Below are 17,651 nucleotides of genomic sequence, written 5' to 3' on the forward strand. Positions count from 1 at the left end.
GGGCGGAAATGCAAACAGTACCTTGGCAGCAACAATCATCTTCTCAATCAAATCGCCAAGATAGCGCTTGTTCTGGGCCTGGTGCTCAAACTTCTCGCAGCTCATCTTGATAATATCCTTTTCGGGGTTGTAACGGGGTCCGGCCAGCTTCATAAGCTTGCGCTGCTGGACCTCGCTAAGGTCTCGGAGATCCTTGGGGCAGAACTCAACCACGACCTTCCTGTCGGCGGGGTGGAATTCGCCCATGTATGTGGTGTAGCGGAAGCGCAAGACCTCCTCGCTCGTCGGCGGCACGAACGGCTTGGCGTACTTGGACAGCAGCGGCATCTCCCAGACGGCGATGCGCGCATACTCGCGGAACTCTCGGTGCTCCTCCAGCTTGCCGTGACCCAAACTCATAATGTCGTTCTCGTGGAAGTCGTCTTCGCCGTCCTCGTTGGTGATGAGATCCGTGTCCTTCTCCTCCTCGTACCAGAAAGTGGATCTCCTGGGCATGACCACCCTTCTTAGCGGCGCCGCCGCCTGCTCAATGTCTCTGATCATGCTCGACCACCCCCTCTTGAGATCGTCGGGCGTCTGTTCCCACGAGGTGAGGGCGCGCTCGTAGCGCTCGCGCTCCCAGTCCTGAAGGTCGTCCGACCTCAGCTTTTCGGACAGAAATTCGCCGGGGTTGTAGGGGCGGGTGAATTCGAGCTTGGCGTCATCTTCCCTCTTTGGTACGGGGACGCCTTCACATCGTGTCGCAGTGGCGGAGAGGGCCCGGCGCTGGATGGCGGCGATGCGGAGATTGGATGTTTGTGTTTGGCGACTGCATGTCCGGAGACCGAGCCGGAGCGCATTGGCGGAGGAAGCCATCCCGGGGGGTCGTCGTTTGTGGTGTTCGGACGGAGGAGGGGCGACCGTGACGCAGCTTGGTGTGTGGGAATCTGGCGCGCGAGGGGAGTCGGGATCGGGGCTCGATAGCAGAGGGCGACCGAGCAACAACTCGGGACGGAGACACGGGCGCTCGGGCGCCGGGCTTCTCGCAATCGCGCCCAGAGCTATCCAAAAAATTTGGGCTCAGCCTCAATTGCGGGCGGGCAGCATAGCCGGAGGGGTCCGGAGGAGAGCGTAAGCCACAGAAAGACAGCGCTGAAGAGAGGTACCCCGCCACAGTTTAACAACTGTAGCTTCCCCAATCTCAAGAGACCTCGCTACAAGTACCTTCTCCGCCGCGACCCACCAGCAATAAGTGTTTGGTCTAGCTTCAGGTACCTCCCTCACAGGTACCGTGATCAGGTACCCTTACCGCACCTCCTTGTTCGATTCAACATTCAGCATTAACCTCACGCTGCATACTTCACATCCCTTCATTTACTCAAACACACATACCCAACAAGATCTATCATTCTCACGCGCTTTTATTGGATATCAAGTGTCATTTGGGACTGCCCTCTTGGTTCACGAATATCTACCTAGACGACACCTTACTGACCTACGCACCACGGACGAGATGGATCACTTGACGACAACAAAGCATACCACCGACACTGAGGCAACAGACACGCAACAGATTGCTGGACAGAAACGGGACGCCAGCGCAATCACAACAGTCAGCTCTCGGGAATCTTCTACAATTTCTGGTGAGGGTCTGGAAATTCGCAAGGAAAGCAAAGGAGAAGGCGAAGCCAAACGCCCAAAGCTCGGCGAAGAGCAGACGAGCAGCAACCGCAGTGATAATAACATGACTTTGATCGAGGAAACCAGCATGGAAGGCCGGCAATGCTTCGTTACAGTGGGAGCTACCGCCGGATTTCGGCCGTTGCTTTCAGAGGTCATCAAACCAGAGTTCCTCAACTGTCTGGCCGACAGCCATTTTGACCTTCTCAAAGTACAATGCGGCGAGGATTTTGAGTGGTTCGATGAACAAGTCAAATCTTTGCCGTCTAGTCCTGTCACGATAGAACGCTTTGCCTTTACAGAGAACATGACCAAACATTATATCAGGTCACGGGGCGAGAAGTCCGTGAGAATGCCAGGTGTAGTGGTTGCTCACGCCGGTGAGATTGTCCCCTTTGTCATCATCTGTTTGATTGACAGCATTAAATAACTAAACAGTTAGGCTCTGGAACAATTCTTGAAGTACTCCGACTTCAGGTACCATTGGTGGTGGTCCCCAACCCAACTCTGATGGACAACCACCAAGCTGAGCTTGCTCAAGAGTTGGAGTCTACAGGAGACGCTGTGTATGGTAGGCTAGGGTAGGTTTCTCGCCCATTGATCATTTGTCCTCTCAATCGTAACCCCAATGTTCATGGCTAGACAGCTGACACCCATTCACCCAGAAAATTGACCGAAGCAATCGCACGCTCGTTAGAACTAGTCGCCCAAGGTCCGCTCAAGCTCAAAGATCTTCCACCATACTCACCACCACCATTCCCGGTGCCCGATTCGGAGCGCGTGACCTTGTTTGACTGGATGACGCTAACTTGCTATCCAGACGAGTTACGCAAGCAGCAGCACTTGCAAGACCTCAGGAATGTTGAGAAGAGCTTTCAGCGAGAGTCGGAGCAAGCCAAAGTGCGCCAAACAGAGACAGTTCAGGATCGCCGCCAGCGGGATCTTGACTAGGCGTCACTGTTGGCGGTTCAGTTGGTATTGCATGACCAGGGCGGCGGTTCATACAACTTAATTTCGACATGTGGAGTTCCATCTTTTAAGAGAGCTTGCATACACCTTCACTGTGGCGTAAACGTGGAACTCACGTATTGTGCCGTCTGCGGCATGGTTACTGAGAAGAATTCCACAACCGGATTTTCGGACCAGGCACAGTCTGTTCCTATCGAGTTCCGTGAGGGCTGTCGATGCCTTAAGCAATATCACCACCGTACAACGACAGCTGAAGCCCACTCTCCATCATCATCATTTCATACAATCTCGCAGCACATAGAGCGCATGCGATACATAGAGGGTCATCTTTCCGCTGCCACATAGCATCATTACTGAAACGACGGACAGTACCACAGGCCTGGTGTGCACAATGACCAGATGGGCCAAATCCACAAAAGATGGGACGAGTTCCGGCCTGCCAGCAGAACTCGCAACTCGGAAGTGAACACTATATAGGCATGTTAGTCCTGTGATAAACAGCGAGACCTGTATCAGTGGACGAAGCAAGTTCAGGGTATCTCTCTCCCCTGGATAGGTAGAAAAGGTGTGTGTGGAAGGCGCTAAAAAAGGATGATAACAATGATAATGATAATGATAAAATTGGCGGAAGATTGGCGGATCGTTACACTGGAATGACCGATATGATACCAATCATCGCAGATGCTCACAGCCGTCACTAAGATGGCGCAGGAAGATGCAGATTGTAGAAGGCAGATAGCGAAGAAGCTCGCTGAAAATTGAAAAACCTTGGCTAACGCACAACCACTGACGAAAAGAATACAAGGCACCCCATTTCACAGCTCACAACTTCGCCTCCTCCTTCCCTGTCTTCTTCCTCCCCGGCGGCGGTCCCATCAACTCCAAAAAATCCTTACTGAGCACCCTCTTCTCCGTCCCCTCCTTATACTTCCAAACCTTCCTGAACTCCTCATCCTCCTTCCTCCACACCTTCTCCAAATCCTTAGCAATGAACTCAGCCGCCTCCTCGGCACACCTGGTGGTCGCCTCCATCGGCACCAAATGTCCGAACCCTTCCACGGTGCGTACCTCCACCCTGCCCGCCTTCGCTCCGCCACTACCGTTCCACCCCGTGCCCGTAAGCTCCAGCTTCTCCTCGCGACTCTCGGGAGGACAGACGTCAGACGTAGATCCAAACACCCAAAGTACACCGGGGCGCAGGTGCGGCAAAAAGTGGGTAGTCATCATGGCCTCGGCGCGATAAAACTGAAAGTTGGGATCAACAGCCTGATCCGGGGGCAAGTCCGGCACCGGTTGATCTTGTTTCTTAGGGCGGTAATAGGTGAAGCACTCTTGATGTTTGGACGTCGTGAGCGTCACTTCCTCCTTTTCTGGAGAAACCTGGTGCAGACCATGGCTGATCAACACCTCTAGACATCTCGGGTCCCAAGTCTGATAGAATTTGTTCTTCCGGAACCCCTCAGCGGCCGCCTGTCGCGAAGGCCAGACGTCCCGCCGATAGGCCGACTGCTTCATAGGCATGAAGCCGTAGGAGGGACCGCGCTTAGCAAATTTGGAGATGACCGGGTCAAGCAGAACCAGAGAAGAAAAGAGGCGAGGGTGCAACAGCGACAAAGAGGCAATGGTGTTGCCGCCAAAGGAGTGGCCGATTCCGACTAGCGGACGCGGCATCTCACGGCGCAAAGCATTGACGACGCAGAGGAGGTCACGCGCGTGGTCATACCAGGATGGGTCGTTGCCTAGACTGGACTCGTTGATAAGTCCGGATTGGCCTTGCCAGGCGGCGTCGGCGATGAAGATGGAGCGGACTCTGATGCCGCGGGCGGAGAGGGCCTTGAGCAGGTCTTCCCAGAGGGGCTCGTAAAGTTCCTATAGAGTGGAATTAGTGAATGCCAAACACAAACTTGGGTGTAGCTCTTGTTAGTGAGAGTAACTGACCTTGACAAAGCCATTGGCATGAGCACCGATGATGGTCAGGTCGCCCGGTTGAGGATTGGGGTTGCTCTTGGGAATGTATTGCTTTACGGAGAGATACAGGACCTCTTCTTGGGAGTCGGCAGTAGCTCGGGCATACTCACGGATGTGTTGACCTTCGACTTTGTGCTCCTTGATGATGAAAGAGGAGGCCATTGTGGCGGTATACCAGCTATGAATTTACTGCCTGCTCTGATAACCGCTGGTGCTTGAGTCAAGCTGATATGTGAAGTAGAACAATAACTCTGGTATGATGCCGAAACTGACGAGTCGGACTAAGGAGATTCCGGTAGTACGATCAAACGGGGTTCACAGAGAGATCAAACAAGGAAAGTGTTGACTAAATCTCCGGGGTTGTCGATCGTGGGGTTGTTCAAGGATTACTGAGCCGACTGTTACGGGCCAGGTTGCCGAGGCACAAAGCCATCGTGGCGCCGGCTGTTGTGGTAGCGACTGCAACTAGCCCGGAAATCGACCTCCGGGTTCCATTGTGTGATACCCTACAGTACCAATTTTGAATAACCCGTTGTTTAATATAATTGAGAACCATCTCTGAATGGATAACGAAGACACTACATATGTGACTATCGCTCGCCAGTAGTGCTTGGCGTTGTACCAACGCTCTTCTTGGTTGCAGCGGTGATCGGCAATCCATCATACCAGAACTTATACTACACCTCTAGTTATGGTAGTCGACGTGTAAGTCGGGTACGTACCAGGCACGGCCATAAGACAGTGATCGAAAAAAAAAAAAGGCTAGTCTGAAATAGATAAAAAGTGATCAACCAATCTCCCCTTTTCCGGATTCGCCGAAGTTCCACTGTGGTAACTTTTCGGTGTTTTTTGCTAGTGTAGTTCGTGGCTTGTCGAAGTTGTCGAGAGTGTCACAACATCAATACTACCGAACACCAACATGGAAAGCGGGGAGATGCAAGTACACCTCTGCCGGGGGAAAAAAGGTTAGCGTGGTACCTGGGGGCTACAGTTTACTAGGATTATCATTTAAAAAAACGGGCTGTTTATTGTTCAGAAAGCTATAGCAGCTCCGGCTTTGCCGCCCATTACCAATAAGCCATTGCCACCCCCAGAAGTCACGAAATTTAACCTTTTTTGCCCCGGCAGAGGTGTACACTAGAGGTACTTATTGTACACAACGAATTTGATAAGATACGGCAATCCATCAAACTGCAGCAACAGGGTAATTACACGGTCATGTGATACAGCGTGCCTAGTTCGCGTCATGGCCCCACCCTGGCTTTTTCCGATCGCGTCGCCTGCAGTGGCTCCAATTTGCCAGTGGCATGGACGAGACAAACAAAAAGACCGTTGAACGTTCTTCCAATCAACACTCAACCGCTGGTGCATCGCCAAGTTGCATCTGTCCCTGTCGCTTTTGCAAACCACCACCCTCACTTCTGGCCACAAATCGCCCATGGAACTCGAATACACAGACTCGACTCAAGACTCGGCGCTTCGACGCTTCCTGTAGAACCTCCACTGTATCATCAATCCAGCGAAACCGCGTTTACATCGCCAAAATGGCCGGAGAAAACGAGAAGCCGGGTCTGCTCGATGGCTGCTCCATCTACTTTGTGCAAAGCAAGTCACTGTCGGCTAGTCTCATCTCAGAAGTATGTCTTCCCTTTACTCTACCTGATGCGCGGTCCACAACCTCCTAAACACCTCGGCAATTTGTAGTTTTCCAAGCTTGTACACAAGCATGGCGCCCAACTTCTCGAGCCAACCAAAGACGGCAAAATTCCTCTGGAACACGCGACCCATATTGTCTCGAACACGATCGACTTCGAGCAATACCACGATGCCCTCCAATACATGATCCCCGTCGTCAACTCCAACTGGATCAAAATCACGCTCGCACGGAATAAGGTCGCCCAAGTGAGGCCGTACTCCCCCGATCCTAGAATGATCTTCTCCAACGTCATCCTCACCTGTGCCGATATTCCCGAGTCCGACAAGGAGACCATTATTGGTGCGACCATGGCGCTTGGTGGCATGGAATCAAAGGACCTGACGCGTCAAACCACCCATATTTGCGCCCTGTCCATGGACCACGAAAAATGCCAGGAGGCCCAGAAAAAGAACCCCAAGTGCAAGATTGTCCTTCCACACTGGTTCGATGACTGCTTAAGGCTAGGGAGGCGAATCAGCGAGGCACCCTATATGCTCCCTGACCCCGAGATCTTGCGCACAGGGCCCGACGAAGACATCACAATCCCACCGAGCGAGGCCGTGGAAGGTGCCACGTCCGTTATACCTAGTGCTGCAATGCCGGGGAGGGAGAGGGAAAAGATTGTCGTCTTCGCTCAGAAGAAGGTCATGATATCTCAAGATCTCCCTATCAACGCCCGGCTGCGGAACATCTTGAACAATCTGATCGAGCAAAGCGACGGCGAGGTCGTGAATGATGTTGATGCATGCGATATGTATGTGTGTCAGTATCGCGACGGGGATGAGTATATACGGGCGGCACAGCAAGGGAAAGACGTGGGCAACCTTGCGTGGCTCTACTACCTCATCGTACATAATGAATGGACGAGGCCGACACGACGACTTCTGCACTACCCGATACCACGAGACGGGATTCCTGGATTCACGGGCATGAAGATCACACTATCAAACTATGGGGGTGACGCTAGAGTCTACCTCGAAAATCTCATTACTGCGGCGGGCGCAACATACACCAAGACCATGAAGGCCGACAATACCCACCTGATCACGGCTCGGATGAATGGTGAGAAGTGTGAGGCAGCCAAGGAATGGAACATTGAGATTATCAACCATCTTTGGATAGAAGACAGCTACGCCAAGTGCGAAGTCCAGACCTTTTCTAACCCCAGGTACCAACACTTCCCGCCTAGGACAAATCTAGGCGAGATCATTGGCAGCACCTTTTTCGACGAACAGAGGCTGCGCGAGGTGTATTTCCCCGGTGGCGAAGAAGTACTCAGCACGGCAGCGAAGAAAAGGCGCAAGGCTAATGACGCTGCGAACAAGAACGTGTATACCTCCAATTTTGCAGAGACCGACGCCGGAACCGCGAGTAAATCGAGTCCACTTGGTGGAAAGACAGCCAGTAAGCCACCACGAGGGACGCAGAATAAGCAAAATATCCAAACGCCAGCAAAGACCACCCGGACTACACGTGGAAAGGAAAATGACACACCATCAGTAATGTCCAGCGGTAGCCGGAGCGCCAAAGATAAGGCGTTGTCCAAGCTCCACCAACTGGCTCCAGATATCGCTCTGTATGAGAAGGAAAAGAAGCGCACAGCGAAGGATGGTCCATGGGGCGGCAAGCGGGCAGCAGACCAGATTGACCGGGATCGGGCCGCAAAGGAGTCAAGTCCAGCCGAAGACGGGGGCGAGGAGGACGAGACAGAACAGAAGCGTCCGGCCAAGAAGGCGAGGGTCTCGTCAAGCCCAGAGATGCGCATCTGCTTGACCGGCTACAAGAGATGGGTAAACGACAAGATTCGAGAGGAGGCGGACAGGGTGAGTGATCACTTTAGCCTGATACGTGCATTACATTGCCAAACTAACCTTTTCACCAGCGAAAACTGCGCTCCATGGGCATACAGATCGTCCAAGACAATGTTCCCTGCGACTACCTCGCCGCACCGCGTATGGTTAGAACTATGAAGTTTCTCCGTTGTCTGGCTCGCGGCCCCGAGATCATCTCGTCCGACTATGTCACCGCCTGCGTCGAAGCCGGCAAGGTTTTGCCCCCCAAGGACTACCTGCTTGTCGACAAGGAAAGCGAAGACCGTTTTGGCGTCACCCTCCAGACAGCCATCTCTCGCGCCCGCGCCAATCGCGGCCGTCTTCTCTGGGGCGTGCCCATCTTCTGCACAGAGGAGATCAAGAATGGAGTCCAGAGCTACCAGACCATTGCCGAGGCCAACGGCGCCATCTTCAGGGTTTTCCGTGGTCGCGGTGGGTCGGTGATCAAGCCCACTACGCCCGAGGAAGATGGAGGGGCACCGCCTGATCCAGTTTATTTGCTGACGTCTCCCAGCCCGGCTGAGAAGGCGCTGTGGCCCAAGTTTGAGGAGATGGCGAAGAAGGGGAACATGGAACCGAGGATTGTGGTGTCGGATTGGTTGTTGGATGTGGCAATGAAGCAGGAGTTGACGTTTGATCCTAGGTATTTGGCGGTTAGGTACTTTGCCGAGAATCCGCCATTCTGAGGATCATCAGTAGGAAAGAGTAGTGTGGATGTGGGCAGTTTATTGTGATCAATGTGTTCGTTTACACTGTTGTTCGCTTTTATCCTATTATTCCTTTTATCATCAATTTCTTTTGGTTCTTGGAAGGGGTGGTAGGCTGGAGTAGCGTGGGTGGGTAAAGTGTTATCAATGTTCATCGGCGCGACTGGTTGAATTGGAGAATCCCGTTCTGGAACGTCTTTTTCTTTGCATTCTAAGCGGGATGATCAACATATGTAAATATCCCCATTTATGTCCATCGAATAGTTTAAATATTATTCACCATCATAGCGAATTATGGTATTACCATAAGCACGTCTCTTAGTGTGCGACATACTCCTTCATCTATTCAGCATCATCGTCTTCTTCGAAAGGGGACCCATCTTGGTTCACGATGATACTACTGCGTAGTTCTAGTGTAGTGTACCAAATCTTGGCGAAACGCTCAGCCAAGTTCGTTATGTAGCTCCACCATGGACTCCATACGAGTGTAGTGTACTGTGCATCCTGGTCCCTCGACCCATGTGGCTATGTAGGTATGTAACGCGGTCTCACCATAGCCGAACAACTTGCACGCCGAGCGGCGCAGCCAAGTCGGAGTGAGGGCAACAGTTGAGAGATTTTCTTGTCTGGTTCTCCGTCGGGGCCACGTTTCTGTCGTACTGCAGTGGAAGGAATGGAAGAGGACATATGAATCGGCCGAGAACCGGCGATATTCCTGACTTGCAAAGTTCCGAGCATGTGAGAACTTATGATGATTGCCCGATGGCGACACACTTCAAATGACACCCTACAGTGACATTTTCCCGTGCGATGCTGAGTGTGAGGATGATGATGAGGGGAGCAGTATCCAGTATGAGGTTGGTAGCTTTAGGCAACGAGGATAAGAAGGATACGAACGCTATGTGAAAAGCAAAGGCTGGTGGTGATAATGAGCTGGTCTTACAACTCAAAGCAAAGCTCGAAATTGGGCCTGGATAACAACCCGCGATGACAGGTAACGAGGCGAGATTGGAAAAGGCGCAGTCATATTTTCCCTCCCGGAAATGGTGTTAAAAAGTAAATGATGGCACGTAGTCAGTATGTACCTAGTTACAGGCCCACAACTGCTTCAGCCACGCCATTGGAGGAGATTGGTAGACATATGTATCTTCAGCAGTTACACTACATGCGAGTGTGCCTGATGAAGATGGGTGACACTGCCGTCCCGTCTACGGGAATGTCTTGTGTGTGTCTCGTCTGTCGAACGGTTTCTGCAGCGTGGTGGGCGGTGTGACAAGCTTTCACCAATCATTTTCACTCATTCCCCATTTGCACGTTTGCAGTTTCGAGAGCAGATGATACTCTAGACGTCCGACCTTGAGGGATACGAGAAGGCTCGCAAATCATCACAAAGACACTGAGCTTGTAAAAGAATTACTACTTTTGCTCAGTTTACAAACTGACTCCACTGAACAAAACAAGCACAGACAACGTTCATCTCATCTCCACGATCCGAGCCGCCAAAAACTCCACCGAGATCCGTCCCATCCATGCGAACGACCGGGCGACAAACTGTTATCAGATTTTTCATCCGTACTGTATGTCTGTGTGTAAGATGTAAAGTGGGCAGAATCTCCACTTTCTTTCCACTCACACCTTGCACGTTTCCACTCTTCTCGTGTTGCGCAGCTGAGGAACGCCCACTGTTGATGGGACGAGCAAGGAGAGCAAGATCTGATAACTCGCCGGCGGAGCTCCGTAGCAGGAGAGTGTCCCCGCACGAAATGGTCGTAAAAAGCAAAGTGAACATGGCAGCTCAATACATCTCGCTTTAGCTAGAAGAGACCGTTACAGAACTGTGATAGGGACATAATATCCTGAAAGCGCATCGGCCGGAGTCACCTAGGGATTCTTCCCTTAGGAAGTGCCCAGAACTTAATTTCGAAGGTATCACATATCAAAGATCATGTTAAGGGCCCCCGAGGCCGGACTGAAGATCATGTTCGAGGAAGATATCGGAGGTGGGGTGGGAACTTGAAGAAGTGGAAAAAGGAAGCTGGGGGTTGGGGCTGTATTTGTTTACATCGATGTCATGTTGACCTCTGAAAGGCGCCGTGCATCGAGGGGTAGCAACAAAGGGCATGCACGGCACAAGCACAGCAAGGACATTTGTTATTCCTTTGGCCATCATCTGTGTCAACTGTGCTGCACCCTTTACATCATCACTGAATAAAATTCGGAAGAAAATCCGGAGGAAAGCCTGAACCTTCATTTTCGCAGACAAACTTTGGCCCCAACGTCAGTCGTACGAAATCATACATATCCCAACTACAATGAAGAAAACCAGACGTTCTTCGCTATACAAATGGTTTCGTCATACGAGGACCATATAATATAGAAAAGAAAAGGAGACAATTCCTAAAGAAAAAAGAAAAAAAAAAAAAGAAGAAAAAACCTGAACCGAAGACTTCGAAGGTCAAACCCAGATTCCGGACTTTAACACAGGTGTGTTAACCAGACAAGGTACCATTGAAATGAGCATAAAGTAAAGATACCAACAGTACTGACGGTTTTGGCACAGGTTTTGTTCCGTCCGACCCGCCACCTCTTTCAAGACCTGAGGCTCTTCAAAGTTGGACGGGTATTTACGTTGGTTGAAGTTTCTGTTTGGATTGCATCGGTACAAGTAGGTAGGTGCGCGTAGGCATCTGTTAAAGTGGCAGGTGGCCTAACCGCCCGTGCTTGCTTCCTGTGACTGCTCCAGCTGAGGCAGCTTACCCGGTGATGGCTTCCCTTCCAACGTGTGCTGCGGTTCGCCCACATTGTCCCAAACCCACAAAAAAAAACAAAAAACAAAAAAAACAGATGTCCTCTTGACGTGAATGTAACCCTTTTGGTGAGGATTCTCCGACATCGTCCTTCACATCCATCTGCAACCATCCATACCCTTGTCCCGGCCAGCTTTGAGTATCGCTGGTCGTGCAGTAGATGGCCTTGGCTTGGTCGGGACGGGAGCCACGCTCGATTGGCATTGTCTGGACCCCTTTTTACGCATTGTTCCCTTGCCAGCAAGTGGCCGTTCTCGAGGAACAGTGAATGCTATATGAACCTCCAATGTCCCCTCATCCTCATCTGGTTTTGGATCTCTTCTTGTTTAGATTTCTTCTTCCCACTCTTCTCCAGGTTTGATCCCCAAGACGAACAGCAAAAGACGTCACATCTTGATCCTCGATCGAGATATCAACCAAAAAGGTGTGTATATCCAAACCGGCAATAACCTATCAATGATTCTTTGCACATCACCCTTCCCCCCTGTCCACCAGCCAGTCCAATGTGCCGGCGCCGGAGAAGCTCGGTCCATGCCCTTTTTGTTGGGCGTGGTTGCGGCGGCTTGGCCAAAGTCTGATAGCTTGGGTTTGTTGTCAAGAGAGACATGGGAAAGGGGCAACCCAATCCAGGGGCGGCAGCATTGGCAGGAGCACACTACATAGACTGTGTGTGGGACTGGCGTGGTGGCAGGATTGGCAGGTCCCTTGGTCCCGTCACTACCTATGTTTTTCTGCTGAGAATGGAATCACCTGGCACCCCAAAAAGTGACCCCAGCCTTCTGGACCTCTCGACGGGAGTCAAGAAGAAGAGATCTCGCTGGCAACAACGGCGCCAACAAACAGCGGTGAAAAGGGGGCCAGAGTTGGGGTTGGGTCGTGGGACGAGATGGCCTCTGCCAAAGTGGAAAGATAGGACGACACGCGCTAACCCCAAACCTACCCCTCCGTAGACAGGAGCACAGGCACTTTTTGACGCCAGGACCCCCAATCTCTCAAAGCAACCCCTCCCCTGAACGGGACACGGCAATCTTCTCTTCCTTCTTTTTCCCTCCAGCTTTCTTGCCCTTCTCTCCTCTTCCTCTCCTCCTCCGTTACTTCCCCCTCCTCACTTCCCTCAATCCCCCCTTGACCTTCATCGCCAGACCCCAATTGCCCGCACAAGATGGCTACCCGTCCCCAGAACATTGGCATCAAGGCCATCGAAATCTACTTCCCCAGCCAGGTACGTCCAACACGCGCTCCGTACACGCACATCTCCCGCTGGCCGCGTTAGCTCCGGATGACGCCCCTCCCCCTTTTTGCAACAATCCAAACACACGAGATTCCCTCAGCAACGCTGCATAGCTATCGCAGCAGCAACACATATTCTGCTTTTTGCCGGATCTTGCTCCCTGAGCTTCTGCCTCGCATTCCAAGCACATCGACTGACAGCTGTCATCTTAATTGTAGTATGTGGAGCAATCCGAGCTCGAAAAGTTCGATGGCGTTAGCACGGGCAAGTACACCATCGGTCTCGGCCAGACCAAGATGGCTTTCTGCGACGATCGTGAGGGTGAGTTTTTCCCTTCCCTCCTATTCTGATCCACCTCTGCGCGCCTTTTCAGGGGGCTGACTTGCCATGTGCCCTTCCAGATATCTACTCTCTTGCCTTGACTGCCGTCTCCCGCCTCCTCAAGAACTACGAGATCGACACCAACACGATCGGCCGCCTCGAGGTTGGTACAGAAACTCTTCTCGACAAGTCCAAGTCCGTCAAGTCCGTCCTGATGCAGCTTTTCGGCGAGAACACCAACATCGAGGGTGTTGACACCATCAACGCCTGCTACGGTGGTACCAACGCGTTCTTCAACTCCGTCAACTGGATCGAGTCTTCCGCCTGGGACGGCCGTGACGCAATTGTTGTCGCTGGTGATATCGCCCTCTACGCCAAGGGTAATGCCCGCCCTACCGGTGGTGCTGGCTGTGTCGCCATGCTTGTTGGCCCTAACGCCCCTATTGCCGTCGAGCCCGGTCTCCGCGGCAGCTACATGGCCCATGCCTACGATTTCTACAAGCCCGACCTGACCAGCGAGTACCCCTACGTCGATGGCCACTACTCCGTCAACTGCTACACCGAGGCTCTTGACGGCGCCTACCGCGCCTACAACCAGCGCGAGAAGCTCCTCACCAATGGTGTTAACGGCCACTCTGAGGATAGCACCAAGACCCCCTTGGACCGCTTCGACTACCTTGCCTTCCACGCCCCTACCTGCAAGCTCGTTCAGAAGTCGTATGCTCGCCTCCTCTACCACGACTACCTCGCCAACCCCGAGAGCCCCGTCTTCGCCGACGTTCCTCCCGAGGTTCGCGACATGGACTACAAGAAGTCCCTGACCGACAAGGTCGTTGAGAAGACCTTCATGACTCTCACCAAGAAGCGCTTCCAGGAGCGCGTCAACCCCGCCATCCAGGTCCCTACCCTCTGCGGCAACATGTACTGCGGTAGCGTCTGGGGCGGTCTCGCCTCCATCATTGGCCACGTCGACAGCGCCCAGCTTGAGGGCAAGAGGATAGGTCTCTTCTCCTACGGCTCTGGTCTCGCTGCCTCTTTCTGCTCTTTCCGCGTCACTGGCAGCACCGAGAAGCTTGCCAAGACTCTCAACCTCCCCGCCAGACTTGCTGCTCGCCGGGCCGTTCCCCCCGAGTCTTACGATGCTGTGAGTATTCCCGACTGACCCAATCAAGTCAAAAATACTAGTCAAGATGCTAACGATTGTACAGATGTGCGACCTCCGCAAGCAGGCCCATCTCCAGAAGAACTACACCCCCAAGGGTGAGGTCTCTACTCTCGAGCCCGGCACTTACTACCTCGAAAACGTTGATGACATGTTCAAGAGGACATACTCCATCAAGGCTTAAACATCTTTCACAAAAGAAAAAGGGAGGGAGGAATTTGCATTATACCACTATACACTAATAAGGATGGCGAAGGTCAGGCATTGAGAGTTGGAGACCACGATGATATCACGTACACTTTGTCATGACTTTATGGAGTAAGTGAAACAAGAAGTCCGGGTGTCTAACTGCTAGAACTGGGAAGGTTCAGGCAAAGAGGTTGCTGGTATGATATCCAAACAGGCTCTAGAAAGTGAGAGAGTTGGGAAGGAAAGGGAAATAAAGGGAAAGACAGGAAGAAAACAAGCAAAGGCTTAAAGGGCAAGAAAGCTTTGCGATTCCTTTTACATATTACACATACAACTTATACTAATACTCATCGGCGATCATGGGCCGGTTGATAGCTCATGAGGACTGGGGATTTTATGTGAATATACATGTTACATGATATAATCTGGTAATGCTCATTATTCAAGACGTTTGCACGCATGTTGATGTAGTGGACCTAGGTTAATGATGTCTGAAAAAAAAAAAAAAATTGAGAGAAAAAAACCGAGCACGGGCAGTTATTGAAAATTGTGTCGTTAATTTCATCCAATTCACGTAAACTAAAACTCCAATCCAGCCGTACATCTGTATTATCCTATTTTACCACCCTCTCTGCATCCAGGTGTCATGATAAATCGTATAAAACCCGAGTCGAAAGGTCCACAGACGCCTCAAGTGTACTACCAGCAACGCCTTCTTCTCCAGGAGCCAGGAGCCCGGAAACTACTAAGGCGTTCCATACCCAGAATCTTTTCCATCCTCCGACCCCGTCGACCTCGTTTCATTTACTTCTATTACCGAGATCTGGGGAACGAGTATATCCTCCACTACCACAACCGCCTTGGCAAGATCGTCCGTTTTCTCTGTCCCCGGCGCAATGTAATTGGCGATGGTCTGAACCTCTTGCTGGACGGGAACAACTTGAACCCTGATGGTATCCTCCTTAACCAGAAGAGGTGGAGGTGCAGTGATGTCGGTCTTTTCCTTCTTCGAGTGTTTCCTCTTGGAATTCTTCTCCTTGAAACGTTCTGGTTCAGACTCGGATTCGGATTCGGATGAAGAGGATTTGGTTGATGATGATGATGACGATGATGACGTAGAATCGTCGGAGGAGTCAGCGTCACTGATTGCTGCTTTCCTTGTTGACTTTTTGGACGACGACTTCTTGGAGGTTACTTTGTTGTGTTTACTGCTCTTTTTTGACTTTTTCGTTTCCGTTTTGTCTTTCCCACCCTTCTCCTCCTTTTTCGTCCCCTTATTCTCAGCCTCTGCTTTCTCCTCCTTCTCCCTCCGCTCCCTCGCCTCCCTCAAGTCCTTCTCCATCTTCTCCTTTCGTGTGTCCACAGCCCACTGTTCTGCCCCCTCCACTGCCGCGGCTGCGTTCCGCTTGTGTTTCAACAAAAACCCCTGAATCTCGGCGGGACTGAACTCGTGCGCGGGGATCTTGTCCGCGAACTGGTCGGCTAACTCGACTACTTTGAGAGTGGCTTCGTCGCGAGCGAGTTCGCGCCGCGCTTCGGCTGCTGCTGCTCCTGCTGGGCTTGTTGAAATAGATGGGGTTTTGAAAAGGTCCTTGGAATCGGCATCAGAGGGTGTGTCAACCTCGTCGCCTTCAAGCGGGGCAAATATTGCCCGGAAAATGGCCGCCGTCATCTCCTTATCTGCACGCCCAAACTCAACGATCATGTCGACTCGCCCCGGCCGGATCAGGGCCTTGTCTAGCTTCTTGAGGTGGTTGGTGGTCATGATGAGAACACGGCCCTCCTGTGAGGCGACGCCATCCAAGATATTGAGGAGGCCCGAGAGGGAGAGGCGGCCGCTTGGGGTGGGGGTGGTGGCTGTACCATCTCCTGCGGTTATTTGACCGGGAACCATGTCATCGCTGCCGCCATCGATGGCCGCAACCTTGCCATCTTCGCGTGTATGGGTAAGGCCGGCCGTGTCGATATCCTCCAGCAAAACAACGCATCGACGTGGAAGCTCGGAAAAGAGAGACGCGAGGTTCTCCTCATTGGCGGCGATGGAGGACAGGCTGACGATGTAAATCCTCATCTTGAAAAACCCGGCTAGCGCCAAACTCAACGAAGACTTGCCCGTGCCAGGAGGTCCATGGAGGAGGTAGCCCCTGCGGTAGGGAATCCCACGGTTGGCGTACCATCTGCGCGTTGCCGGGTTGAGGTAATCCGTCACATCGTCAATCAGCTCTTTCTTGACCTTCTCGTTCAGGATGACGGTGGAAAAAGGGCGCGAGGTGCGCGCCATGCATCGCTGCCAAGTGGGTTCACTACCCGATCCTTTAGTCGTTCCGCGGTAGATGAGCGTCTTGGCCTCGTCACGCTTCATGTACACCTCTCTGGCCTCCAGCAACAGCTCCTTCAGGATCCAAGGATCTCTGCCAAAGCACTTGATGGAAATCTCCTCCCGCTCGCTGGAGAGAGAATACCCAGCCATGTCGCGGCTCTGCTGCCGGCGAAAGCACAGCAGGCGCCCCTTGTACCAGAACCAGTGGCTGCCGAACGTGGGCGTGTACGCCAAGGCTTTCTTCCCTCCCTTGGTGGACTGGACATGGTCATCTTCTTCGGTCCCGTCTTCATCCTCGTCGTCGTAGTCGTACCGCCACAGCCACCAGAAGCGCGAGTTCAGGTTCGTGTTGACGACGAAGCGCCGCGCGCCCTGGGCAAACTTTTGCGCGGCCACCCAGCCCATCAACATGTTGTAGATCTCGTCGTCGGTGCGCACATCCACGACTGACATCATATAACGGTCGATCAGGTCCCAGCAGTAATCGCTAAAATACTGCCAGGCAAACGTGAGGGCGCCGCATATTAGGACGAGCGGGATGTATACGTTGAGGTCGATGTTGAGGTTCTTTTGGACGAAAGCTGAGAATGTTGAGAAGCCGGGGAAGAACATGTCCAAGAGGACCATTTGGCCGGTCACAGGAGCGCCAGTAGTAGAGGCGGCAGGATTCGACACGGTAGAAGAGGTACCATCGGAGCATGAGACCGTTTGCCCGGCCATGTGTTGAAGTAGAGTGTCCATGTTGGTTTTCTGGGCAGCGGGTCTGAAGACCGCTGTCTGTGATGATGTT

At 52.4% G+C, this 17,651-nt stretch overlaps 6 protein-coding genes across 6 annotated transcripts; 3 read left to right on the top strand and 3 right to left on the bottom strand.

Annotated features, from left to right (window-relative positions):
- Positions 1-21: 21 nt before the first annotated feature.
- NEUTE1DRAFT_148864 (uncharacterized protein) lies at positions 22-979 on the bottom strand (the record flags this gene model as incomplete). The annotated part of the gene is made up of 1 exon (XM_009856208.1): positions 22-979. A coding segment is annotated over one exon (834 nt), but the record flags the coding sequence as incomplete, so codon positions are not given.
- A 513-nt stretch (positions 980-1,492) lies between these two features.
- Positions 1,493-2,697, top strand: NEUTE1DRAFT_88029 (uncharacterized protein; the record flags this gene model as incomplete). Its single annotated transcript, XM_009856209.1, has 3 exons — positions 1,493-2,039; positions 2,102-2,240; positions 2,325-2,697. 3 exons carry the CDS (start codon positions 1,493-1,495, stop codon positions 2,608-2,610), a joined length of 972 nt encoding a protein of 323 aa, XP_009854511.1.
- A 656-nt stretch (positions 2,698-3,353) lies between these two features.
- On the bottom strand, positions 3,354-4,943 carry NEUTE1DRAFT_69350 (uncharacterized protein; the record flags this gene model as incomplete). Its single annotated transcript, XM_009856210.1, has 2 exons — positions 3,354-4,497; positions 4,567-4,943. 2 exons carry the CDS (start codon positions 4,756-4,758, stop codon positions 3,451-3,453), a joined length of 1,239 nt encoding a protein of 412 aa, XP_009854512.1.
- Positions 4,944-6,140: 1,197 nt separating this feature from the next.
- NEUTE1DRAFT_88033 (uncharacterized protein) lies at positions 6,141-8,838 on the top strand (the record flags this gene model as incomplete). The annotated part of the gene is made up of 3 exons (XM_009856211.1): positions 6,141-6,233; positions 6,301-8,115; positions 8,175-8,838. 3 exons carry the CDS (start codon positions 6,141-6,143, stop codon positions 8,808-8,810), a joined length of 2,544 nt encoding a protein of 847 aa, XP_009854513.1.
- Positions 8,839-11,987: 3,149 nt separating this feature from the next.
- Positions 11,988-14,988, top strand: NEUTE1DRAFT_118239 (uncharacterized protein; the record flags this gene model as incomplete). Its single annotated transcript, XM_009856212.1, has 5 exons — positions 11,988-12,062; positions 12,589-12,860; positions 13,088-13,190; positions 13,271-14,334; positions 14,399-14,988. The coding sequence occupies 4 exons, from the start codon at positions 12,801-12,803 to the stop codon at positions 14,534-14,536; spliced, it is 1,365 nt and encodes a 454-aa protein (XP_009854514.1).
- Positions 14,989-15,212: 224 nt separating this feature from the next.
- NEUTE1DRAFT_124799 (uncharacterized protein) lies at positions 15,213-17,602 on the bottom strand (the record flags this gene model as incomplete). Its single annotated transcript, XM_009856213.1, has 1 exon — positions 15,213-17,602. One exon carries the CDS (start codon positions 17,600-17,602, stop codon positions 15,287-15,289), a length of 2,316 nt encoding a protein of 771 aa, XP_009854515.1.
- Positions 17,603-17,651: the final 49 nt, after the last annotated feature.

Source organism: Neurospora tetrasperma, assembly GCF_000213175.1.
Source record: "Neurospora tetrasperma FGSC 2508 unplaced genomic scaffold NEUTE1scaffold_6, whole genome shotgun sequence".
In the NCBI taxonomy this organism is placed as follows: Eukaryota; Fungi; Ascomycota; class Sordariomycetes; order Sordariales; family Sordariaceae; genus Neurospora; species Neurospora tetrasperma.